Source organism: Neovison vison, chromosome 12 (assembly GCF_020171115.1).
Source record: "Neovison vison isolate M4711 chromosome 12, ASM_NN_V1, whole genome shotgun sequence".
NCBI classification, from domain to species: domain Eukaryota; kingdom Metazoa; phylum Chordata; class Mammalia; order Carnivora; family Mustelidae; genus Neogale; species Neogale vison.
Window position 1 is genome coordinate 72,326,494 of NC_058102.1, and position 12,277 is coordinate 72,338,770.

Consider the following 12,277-nt stretch of genomic DNA (forward strand, 5'->3'; position numbering starts at 1 on the left):
GTTTGTCTGGCTTCTCCATTAGAATTTAAGAGGGCAAGGTAGTCCCCGTCCCCTTTCCCCAGTCTGTCTCTAGTGCCTAGAATAACCTGGGACACATAGAAAGTGCTCAATAAATATTTATTGAGCGAATCAAATAATAACTGCTGTCCAAAGGAACCCAGTTACTTCCTGCTACCAAAACAGCCAACAGGCGATTCTCAAAGGATAATATTAGACTCCTTCTATCTATATAGACAGGTAAGCATAAATAGGAAGACTGAAGACAAGCATTCATTGAAATCCTTCCTAGAAAAAAATTTGGTGTTTTAATTCAAATAATGATGTGTAGATGTAGTGCATTACAAAACAAACATGTACTAGGCAAAACTGGATCATCCTTGAAATATTTATGTTCTAAAAGTTCCTCCTTTAAGTCTGTTCTTCCTGTTTTAGAGAAATGCAAATTACACATGACAGTAATCTACCTTTCTTTGGAACACTTTTCCTTTCTTAGGCAGTTATTTCAAATGGGAAGAATAAAATGCTGCTAAATAAAAGATTATTTGCTGTCTTGAGTAGTACACAAGAGCTGTTTTTCTCTGTTTCTGTCATCCTGGCAAATTGTCTAGAAGATTAATCTTTGAAGAGACTTTTTATTATATCCATAGAAAACATTATTTTAAGCAATAATCTAATGAAAGCACTTCTCCACACCATTCAAGACAATTTTACAGAAAAATAAGATGAATACAAACCTCTAAGTATTGAACTGTGTATTTTGAATCTCTTGGGTCAATGATGTCAGCTATTACAGGGGCCCACACTGTGAACAGAAGGTATTGCCTTTGTCCCAGAGAGGAGCCTGTCACTACTTGTTTCCCCTCTCCTGCTGTGGGTAGAACTGTGCTGCTGGTTCACAGCGACTTCTGCAAGTTCTCGTTCTATATCCTGGACACTGAGTCACAGTAACTCCCGACTTTTAAGCTTGTTTCAAAACCCATCATTTAAGGTCAAGATTCCTTTAAGTTAGGAGGAGAAATAACTATGTTGGCTCAAACCCTACCTCCCATAATCTTGGTGAAATCTGCCATAAGAAATATCTCTGATTTCTCTGTAGGCCGCCAAATTCTTCACTTAAAGAAAAGCCCTCTCTGATTTGAAGCTATCTATTTAGCTTCTAGTCTTTTTTTTTTTATGATTTTATTTATTTATTTGACAGAGATCACAAGCAGGTGGAGAGGCAGGCAGAGAGAGAGGGGAGGAAACAGGCCCCCCCGCTAAGCAGAGAGCCCGATGTGGGGCTCGATCCCAGGGCCCTGAGATCATAACCTGAGTTGAAGGCAGAGACTTTAACCCACTGAGCTACCCAGGCGCCGCTAGCTTCTTAATAGAGTGAACGTGTATAGTTTATTACCCAAATAGGGACATGTTTAGGAATGAAAGGGAGATGACTATTAATGTATCTGGAAAACAATCATAACCTAGGATTGTGTGAGGCAAGCTGAGCATTGTGGTTCCTAACTATGAGGGAAAGTGAAATGAATACTTACTGCAACCATGATATGTGCTAAGTGCCCTTGCACGTGCGCGCTCTCTCTCTCTCTCTCTATATATATATATATACCTGTGAGATGTATATATATATATATCTCCATATATATATATATACAAGTGAGATATTATACATATAGATACATGTATATATGCATATATGTAATATACATATATTACATATATGCATATATACATATTACATATGTATAATATCTCACTTTCAAAGCCATCCTCTGATGTGCCTCTTGGGCACATTTTCAACCATGGATCTGAGGCTCTGTGACACTAACACAAAGAGTTAACATATAATAGTGTACAAGGAATTTTAGGAACTCGATTCAGGAGAGTTTCCAATAAGGACTATTGATTTAGCTGTCTGGAGGAGATGCATTAGATACATTTTTGGCCACAAGCCAGATGTTGAAATTAATAATTGACTGAAGTCAGATATCGCTAGAATAGAAAGAACTTTTCGAAGACAAGATTACATCTGAAACCTTATCAAATATTTTAAAAGTCAAATTTTGAAAGTTTGACGCTACAGTGGAGGAAAACAGACTTTATCAGCACCATCAACTGGTGGGCCGCCCCTGTGGTGTCCGTGCAGCGGGTCAGTGATCCCAAAGGGACACTTACTACAATCAGACTAACGTTTCGTGCACAGGATAAGGAACCTGGGATTCACCACTCAGCAAGTCTCTGGAATCTTGGACCTGTTGTTACTGAGAAATGTTTACCAGTCTACAGCAGTTATTTTGACAAGCTTTTTTGTTTTGGGTCTCCGTAGTCTAAAACCATAAGGAATTGACTTCAGTTTGAATTTTGGTTAGTGAGAACAAAATGCACCTTGCGATTTTCTTTTTCTCTAAGGTTTTCTTCTTTTCTTCCTACTTGTTAATTTTTCATTCAGTCAATGTTTATTAAGCACCTGTTCAGTGTATCAGCCATTGTTTCAGGAGATGGAGATAGAGTAGTGACGAGAAGACAAAAGTCTCTCTCCTCATGGAGTTTACATTCTGGGACTTCAGGAGACAGACAATAAGCAAAACTTGAAACATACAGTATATAAATAGTGTTAAGTACTGTAGAGAAGAATAAAGCAGGTAAGGGAGATGTGAAGAATTCTCTACTATGACTGGGTCATGATGATTTTTCATGATGTCAGTTTTGGGAATTTTTCTTTCTTATGGATTTTTTTAGGGGCAAATTTGGCATATAATTCCTCATGATAAGATATGAAGAGTTTCCAACTAAGACTTTTTTTCTTGAGCAACTCATTGTCTTAATGGAATTAAGTAACTGAAAATTATAGGTAGCTCCTAAAGTTCAGCTTGTTTAATATCTCGAATGTTAACACGTCAACTAATTCTACAAAGATTTGAATTATCATGTAATCTCAACCCTGTTATTCTGCCTTACATTATTATTTAAAACTTAATCAATATTTGTTGGCAGAAAAATGATATAGTATTTTCCCCAAAGTTATCTTCCAAACACACTCTTCTCCTAACATAGCCTTTTGCTGACAATTTGTTCTCCTATGCAATCAATAATTCTTCATAATTCAAAAGTACATAAAATTAATAAATTTCACAATAAATTTATTATCAGCATTTTATTCTTCCAGAGATACATTTAAACTTCCTCTGACTGACAGAATTTCTATATATAAAGCAGATAAAGAGATTTTCACTCTGGTTACTTCTAAATTGCTCATCAGAATTTTATTTTGTTTTTACTTTTCTATTTGAGTATAGTTGACATGCAGTGTTACATCAGATTGGTTTCAGGTGTACAAAATAGTGATTCAGCAACTCTAGAGTTAGGCTGTCCCCGTCACAAGTAGCTCTCCTCTGTCTCCATACAGTATGATACCATTGATTCCATTTTCTGTGCTGTACCTTTTGCTTACAAGATTTTAAAGTTGCATATTTAGTTAAAACCCTAAACTCTGACAACATTCCCTGTGTGTGTTGTTCACAACAATACCCTGTTTAGATATGATGGTGATGTGAATTTTTACACAAGTTCTTGTCACACACCCATTCAGGGACACCAAAGTGACATTGAATTGGCTGTTTGGCTATTCGACTCCTCAGCCTTCCAGTAGCTGGGTATGAAGCTGAAGTAGAATAGCAGCTTTTGGCCAAACGTGAAACAGCAGTAGAGCTCCCCGTCACCCTTGCTTTCCCAAATAATCATTCCTTGGAAGCGGCCCAGTAGGGACAGCCATTGGAGCAACAGCTTCCCAACCTTCTTCATCTCTGGTAACTAAAATGTTGAACATGGCCTCTGAGAGATTCTCAGAAAGTTCATTTTGATACAGAACATTATTAACTGAATGGGTGGGTTTTCATCCTAATTTGCCTGTTTAGTTTCCCAGAACCTTAGTCTTCCTTGTCGGTGGAAGTGTTTGTATAATTACTGAAACACCATCAGTGCAGGTGGTTCTCTTGGCTTAGTTGGTATGCATGGCTTTCATTAGAAGGGGGTGAGAACCTGAGTGAGTTTTTAGTAGGTGGCTCCCAGGCTTCGTATTTACCTTCTCTGTGCAACTGTGGCATCATTTGATAGGAACTCTGCTGAAGCTTGAATTTGAATAATAAAAAGTATTTAAATTTTGGCTCCACTACTCAATTTACACTCATCTGAAATGCAATAATCTGCAAATTTAAACTTGAATAGAAAGGAATATACTTTTGCTTTTTTGACCCTGCGATTTTATTGTCTGCTGCAAAGAAGCAAATAATAGGCGACATCAGGGTAAAGCATGAGAAAGGGGAGGGGGACCAAACTGACTAAAAATGCTGAGCTGGTATATGTCATCTCTCCGGGTCACCGACAGGTTGGTTGGAGGTAATGTTCAATAGTCAGCTGTCAACAATTTCTTAGTATTTGTGTTGTGTATTCTGATGAAGGGATGAGTCTTCCTGTCTCGTACCGCTGTAGCAGCTTCCCTGCCTCAGATGGCTTGCGTCCTCCTTTTTCCTGCCAGCTCCTTCCAGGCTGCAGACCTCAGAGCAGGAAACCCTTCCTGGAACCCAGAGTGTGACTTCATGCCCTCCTCTTTCTGAGCAACTGCACCTGTCTGTGCACATCTGTCATGGCGCTGGCCCCACCCTCCAGCCTTCATAAGTAGTGACTTGCTTGTTGGTGGCCCACCTCTTGAGCATGTTTTCTGAAGACAGGTCTGTTTAATTCAATTTTCTATCCCAAGCACCTCACACAATGTTTGGTGAGAACTCTGTGAAAATCATGACTATTAATAAAATCATACATTTTATTAATAATTATACAAACACTTATTAACCTAATGAATTTGAGCAAGTCTCTTGGCCTGAGCTTCAGTTGCATTATAGGTTTATAATGTAATGAACTCAGTTTTTTGAGGATGAAAAGAAGAAACGAATGTGAAAGGATATAGAAGCAGCCAGGCTCTAGACAAAAGGAGGTGTTATTATATGGCCATGGCCAGTTTTTCCTCTGAATTTCCAGTAGCACTTTGTACTGAATGGTAAATTTAGCTTGGTTTGGAGGTGAGAGCTGTGGTCTGGTTGGAAGTACCGACGTGAGATTTTTTTTTTTAAAAAGGCAAAAAACTGGGAGCAAAGCCATGCCCCACCACTTCAGTAGCTATGTGACCCATGATAAGTTTCTGAAAAAAGAAACTTTTTTTTTAAGATTTTATTTATTTATTTATTTGTTTGACACAGAAAGAGAGCGATCACAAGTAGGCAGAGAGGCAGGCAGAGAGAGAGGAGGAAGCAGGCTCCTGCTGAGCAGAGAGCCCGATGCGGAGCTCGATCCCAGGACCCTGAGATCATGACCTGAGCCGAAGGCAGAGGCTTAACCCACTGAGCCACCCAGGCGCCCTGAAAAAAGAATCTTAAAGCTATTTAGCTCTAAGGTCATTCACTGTGAAGATCAAGTGGAAAAATATCTCTAAAGGCACTGGGTACAGTGCAAGTGCTTGGCCATTGTTTAGAATGCAGTCCTTCAGGGCAGAGAATGGTAAAGGTGAATCAAAAAGGTTCTGAACAGGCAGCACGCAGAGGAAAAAGCCTAACTCAAACTGGTGTGACCTGAGTAAGTCCTGGAATGACCCTAATTCCATTTCCTCAGATACAAATCAGGGGTAATAATAATAATTGTTTCTTAATTATATCTTAGGGTTATTGTAAAAATGAAAAGTGGTAAAATATCACCAGGCCTGTAATAGTGGCTCAAAAATTTATTCATGCCTATGATAATTCTCTTTATTTCTAAAGATAGTCTTTTTTAAATAATAGGTTTTATTTATTTATTTGACTGGCGGGGGGTGCGTAAGCAGATGGAAGGGCAGAGGGAGAACCAGACTCCTTGCTGAGCAGGGAGCCTAATGCAGGACTTGATCTCCAGACTCCAGGATCATGATGTGAATGGAAGGTTGACGCTTAATGGACTGAACCACCCAGGCGCCCGCCCAAAGTGGTCTTAAGCCGTGTCTAATTTTATGTTATGGAATATAGTGTCTAGGATACTCTTTTGACAAAATGCAGGCAAGTCACTGTGTAACTTGACTGCCTCATTTCAGGCCACCTATTAGGTGATGAAACACTGATGATTAATGAAGATGGAGGATTAGAGGAAAGAGGCACAGCTGGTAAGAGATGGAATGATGATGTCAGAGCAAGAAGTGATGAAAATTCTAAATTCTAGTAACTTTTTTTTTTTGTAAGTAGGCTCCATGCCCAGCATAGAGCCCAATGCAGGGCTTGAACTCACAACCCTGAGATCAAGACCTGAGCTGAGATCCATAGTCAGATGCTTAACCAACTGAACCGTTCAGGCGACCCACAAATTCTAGCAAATTTGATAAGATGAAGGCTTTCTTCCTGAGCCCCTCTCCCCTGTCCTTTCTATGGAAACCCTTGTAAAGAGGAAGTGAACTAGAGCATGCTGGGAAAAGCACCGCGAGGTGGGGAGAGTGTCAGGGCCCTTGGCTGAGGTGGGGGACCCCCGACACTGACACGGTGTATTCACTTCTACAGCAAAGTGGGACTATGTAGTAATGACATACACAGTACAATTGAAATTGTACTGTGTGTGCCACCTGAACATTTTTAGTGAATTCTCAAAGACAATGTCTGAGGCCGGTTGTGAAGCTGGGATGTGCCCCAGTTACGGAGTTAGTAGGTGGCAGAGCCAGGATTTGAACTGAAGTACTCCCCTTACCTTCCCTTTTCAGCTTTAAGCTTCTACACTATGGTGGCCAAAGATGTCTGAGCAAGCAGGTCTGTGGGGGCACCACTCAGAAGTGGTTTACGTTAGCAGTGTATTTCATTGGTCCTTCTAAAGGTGGGGCTGGGGAGTAAGCTCTTTTACTCCTGAGAGCACAGGAAATAAACACAGTTGGTTTATGACAGATTTTTAAATTGAGAAGAATGTAAATATTGGCTTGTAGACTAGTGACAGGGCTTCCACTGAGTGTCAAGCAGAAGAGCCAGCTACCTGCGAACTAGCCCAGAGGAGTGAGGTGACCCAGGAGACCCTGGCATGTCAGACGCTAAAGGAGTGGGGATCCCTTCTCAGGGGTCATGGTGCTGAACTGTGCCCAGTACTGCTAAGAGATCAGACCAAATAAGAACCAAAAGCCCCATGAGATTTACCACTTAGAACACAGATGGCTTCGCTGGTGTTTGAAATCACATCGCTCATCTCATTCTGTTTCTATTTAGAAGGATTTTCCCCAGGTGTTGTTCCTTAATTTTGTCCCCAGTTTTGGGAGGCATGCCTTCTTTTGGGCCACTCTGTGCATCCCCTACTTCCTACATGTAAAAGTGCCTGGTCATTGAACTTATTCCCCTGATTGTTAAATCACCATAAAGATACATTTCTGCTGCAGCTGCATAGCTCAACGTCTCCAGAAGACTCTCCAATCTTTTCTGGACCTGGAGGTTTCAGTCAATCAACAAATCTGCAATTATAATGATCATGTTTGCCTTCAGACACATTTTAGCTGCATCTGAGAGCTAAAATATTTTTTTAACTTTTTTTTTATTAAAAAAGATTCTAGTCATGCATTTTGATGGCTGGAAGAGTGAATTAATAGTAGTTTAATAACCGTGGAGACACAGATGATTGTGTGAGCCGGCACTGAGGTAAGGCTGCACATCTCGGTAGGAATGACAAGTGAATGAGTCTGCCGCTCACTTAACCTGCTGTTCTTTTCTCTCTCTATTTTCTCTCCTAGGAAACAGATGGAAGACTGCTGTGACCCCGCCCATCTCTTTGCTATGACTAAAATGAATTCCCCCATGGGGAAGAGCATGTGGTATGACGGGGAGTTTTTATACTCATTCACCATTGACAATTCAACTTATTCTCTCTTCCCCCAGGTTAGTATAGTTTGTTGTTGCCTTGCTGTATAGTTTCCCATGTATCTTGACATCATAGGGAAAAGATAATTGAGTTTGCCTAACAATTCAGATCTCCTTTTCATCTCCTTTCTTCTCTTCTTCATTATAAATGTTTTTCTTTATAGCTGTCACCTTTTTTGAAGAAATCGCATAATGTTTCCATGCAGGGGCCAAAGTAATAGTTTTCTTAGCAACTTCTGATTTGAGTCATATGAGACTGAAGGAAGCAAGGTCAGGAATTGTGGAATTCTAGTGTTTCAAGATTGGCTATGGAATGATCTTGAAGATTTGCAGTACTGGAATGTTTTCTTAGGACGGGTGTTCTCGGGGACTGGGAACCATATGGTTAGAAGTTTGCTTCTTAGAGCTCTTGGATCTTAATCCTGTGGTCAGACACTGCTCTTAAGTGGTGGAGTGGCGAATATGGAGGGAATGAATTCCATCATTTTTGAAATGGTCTAAATGAAGTCTTGGTTACTTATAGTTTTTCTTCTGGGTTTCCTGAGCAGTGAAATAAAATGTTTTACTAAAATATATGCAGTGAAAGGGAAAAATAGAGAAATTGTTATTTCTAGGGAGCCCAGGTTGGAGAGGGGGGTGGTTCTTAGGTGAAACTGCCCTTAGGAAGAAATGGAGAAATGAAGATTAGCCTCCCCAAGTCTTCAAGCCACTCCTGGTTTGGCCAGATGATTGGGCAGAAAGGGAATTCACAGTTAAGAGTTGGAAAACAGAGCCGGGCCTTTCGTGTGTCCGTGTTAATAGCCAGGAGGCTTCAAAGGAGGGACCTAATCAAGCTGAGGCACAGGCTCTGCCAAATCCAAAGACACACTCTGTGAACTAGCCCATCTCTGCTAGTTCATCTCTAGATATTTTAGTTGAACTTCATGATCTTAGTGTGTAATGATTTTTTGAGCCACTATTTATTTTTTTAAAAAGATTTTATTTATTTATTCAACAGAGAGAGAGATAGAGATCACAAGTAGGCATTGAGGCAGGCAGAGAGAGAGGGGGAAGCAGGCTCCCCCTGAGCAGAGAGCCCGATGCGGGGCTTGATCCCAGGACCCTGAGATTATGACCCGAGCCGAAGGCAGAGGCTTAACCCACTGAGCCACCCAAGCGCCCTCCAAAATTTTTTATTTTAAAGTAGTGAAATAGAAGGTTGAATTCCTGGCCTTCATCCATGTGTTTTCTCTCTCTTCTCCATTTGCCCCTGAGAGGCTTCTCAGTGTCAAAGGAAATGACTAAGAGCCATAAAATGTGAGACTGAATTTCTCCTCCATTTCTTACTAACTAAATGCCCTGCCAAGTGAACCCAGCTCTTTTGAGACTCGGCTTTCTCATCTGTACAGTGGCAAGAGCAGTACCTGTCCTTCCACCTCACGGAGTGGTGGTCAGGATGGATGTGAATAATGCATGTCCATGGACTTTGAAGACATGAAGCATGTTGTAAATGTCGTGGTTCGTATATTGCATCTTCAGACTGAGGAATGAAGGAGATAATTGCATTAGTCAGGGTTTAAAGCAGGGAACAGAAATCTTCCTAGGTATTTTTTAGCAGAAAGATACTTCTTATTGGGAATTAGGTACTTAAAAGAGCATTAGAAGAATGGAGAAGTGGGAGTCAAGAGTGGCTCCTGGAATTACTTAGTTCAAGACTTTACTGCCATAACTGTGGTTAAGAGATTAGAAAGCCCCAGCTGCCACTGCCATTAACATGGTCACAACTGTCTGTGACAGGAACAGGGTTGGGAAGATGGGTTCCAATTTATCTTCTTCTAAATCACCTTCAAGTGCATCTAGCAGCTAAGATTAATTTGCATCTGGAACATTAGTTGCAGAGAAGTCCAGGAGAGGCAGTTTTTAAAACAATCAGGCTTCAGCAGGAAGCTAGAAAAGAGATGGAATGGAGGGTAAACAAGCCAATCCCCAGTATCCTTTATGTACGAAACCTGATGTCAACTTGCTATGAATGAAGAAGAGATAAGGAAGCAATCTTCTTTAAAGCTCATCAAATAGAAAAATTTTAAAAGAAATCCAAAATAGTCTTTTTATACATGAGGGTTTTCAGTCATCCCAACTGACTTCTAACGTCCTGCTAGCAAATAGATTTGAAGAAAAGAGATGATTAAAGAAATACAAACTAGCCTCCCATCTTATCTGTGAGTTGCAGCAGTAAGATAGCAGGAAACATTTCCTTTTTAAAGTGTGTGCACATGAATTCTGTACTTCTTTGTGCTGGTTGTAAGACCAAGGAACCATCCCTGAATAATAAGGAAAAATGGTTTTTCTTAGGAAGCAGAAGTCATTACATCATTGTGTGTGTGCACAGTCATGACAAAGAGCTAAACCAATTCAACGAATAGATTTTTTTTTTTAAAGTTACACATGTATTTTTCTGCTGTGATTCTGAAATGACTAATTTGTAGAAATCCTAGAAAACCAGTGTGCAGTAAAAAGGATGGTATATATCCCTGTGCCCTCACTCCATTATTATTCCTTTGTGCAATATTCCTACTTTGATATCAGGAAGCTAAGTTACCAGTTAATTGATATGCTTCATTCAGATTCCTGTGGGAAGAAAGTTGTATGTGCTAGTGAGGCAGAAATGCAGCTGAATGGGTTAGGCTCAATGCTGTTGGTTGAACAAAGCATCCCTTCTTTCCCTGAATTTTAGCAAAATAATGCCAAATCACTCATGCTCTAACTCAGATGTATAATTCTATGCCACATTTTAAATTATGTATTCTAACATGTTAATCTTGATTTTTATTACACGTTCCCCCTACATGCTCAATATATGTTAGCTATCATCATTATTGTTACTCCTTTGCCTACCTTTATCCACTGTTTTTTTCTTGCTCCTGGAGTCGTTGCCAAGAAGCAATACAAGATCCTCTATGTATTGTGGAAATGTAGCAGGCCCTGAATCAGGGCTGGAGGGTCCAAGGAGGGTCCCGTGGAGAGCCAGTGTGCGTTTGTTTGTTTGTTTGTTTGTCTTAAATAGATTTTATTTATTTATTTGACAGAGAGAGAGCATGAGCAGGGGGAATGGCAGGCAGAGGGGGAGAGAGAAGCAGGCTTCCTGCTGAGCAAAGAGCCCGACATGGAACTCGATTCCAGGACCCTCGCATCATGACCTGAGCTGAAGGCTTGAGTCTTGCGTCAGTTAACCAACTGAAGCACTCAGATACCCCACCAGTGTTCTTTGAGATGCGACAGTGAATCTCCTTAATTATAAATTCTTCCTTTCTTTTCTTTTCATTTTCCTTTCCTTTTTTCTTTTTTCTCTTTCTTTCTTTTCTTCCTTCCTTCCCTTCTTCCCTCCCTCCCCCCTTCCCCACTTCCTCCCTCCCTCCTTCCCACCTTCCCTTCCTTCCTTCCCATTATAGTTTCTTATTTGGACCTCCCATAACTTCCTATAGTGTTACTATCAAATTCATTCAATTTTGCCTCATATACAGTTAGCTACATAACTGCATATCCACAGGTTACAGTTTTCCTAGAGTCATTTTCTGCTGATCTCAATACCATCTTGTGAGCTTTTGAGGAACAAGAGTATTTTTTCTGTGTTGGGCCTAACGCAGGGCTTCCCACTTGATAGAGATACTGATTTTTAGCTGCTGGTGTTTGCCTAGGGCTTCCTATCTTTGTCCTCCCTGGGGAATCCCCTGATGTGCCCTTGCTTGAACAGTTGGAGACCAAGCAGGATGTTTTGATGCAGCTATTTCCAAGTGGTTCTATACATGTATTTTCGTTAAGTATTGGTTGAATATTATTAGGCTTAAAGGGCTGAAGTTTAATCTTTACATAGATTTTTTTAGAATATTCAGTGTGTGTGTGTGTGTGTGTGTGTGTGTGTGTGTTTGGAGGGGATGTGACGGTAAGTGTTCCTGCTTTGAGAACACTCCCATCCTCTGTGTTCCCACTTCCTTCCTGCTTTGCCAAAGACTGTCCCTTTTAAGCTTGCATGGTCCCATGTGTGTAGCTATTACCTAAATAAATACTATTTTGACCTAAAACATATCCGTGCCCAGAAAAAGCATAAATTTCCTTGGAAATGAGCAAGGGAGCAGCAGGAATGTTAGAAACCACAACTGTGCAGTTATAATCTGAAAAATATTTCCTTTTGGTGTAATAAAAACACGGTCAGCTCACTATTCACTTATGTTGTGCTGAATAGTGATGTGATATAAATCAGAAGCCAGACTAGCCATTTTTTCTCCAAATATTCACCCAAGGCCATTTGTAAAGAATCACAAAGCATCATTAATGCACTGCAGACATATTTCCAGCTCCTCTGTTTGCCATAAGCTCTCTGACGTGTTCCACTTGGCTTAGACTCGCAT

General features: G+C 40.4%; 1 protein-coding gene across 2 annotated transcripts in view; it reads left to right on the forward strand.

Moving 5' to 3' along the window:
- ST8SIA1 (ST8 alpha-N-acetyl-neuraminide alpha-2,8-sialyltransferase 1) overlaps nt 1-12,277 on the forward strand; it is a 145,230-nt gene that overhangs the window by 43,396 nt on the left and 89,557 nt on the right. The window contains exon 2 of one of the 2 annotated variants that reach the window (XM_044227706.1): nt 7,766-7,910. In XM_044227706.1, the coding sequence (XP_044083641.1) occupies nt 7,766-7,910 (145 nt within the window). Of the gene's footprint in view, nt 1-7,765; nt 7,911-12,277 lie in introns of those variants that run through there. The other variant, XM_044227707.1, reaches the window with a different exon arrangement.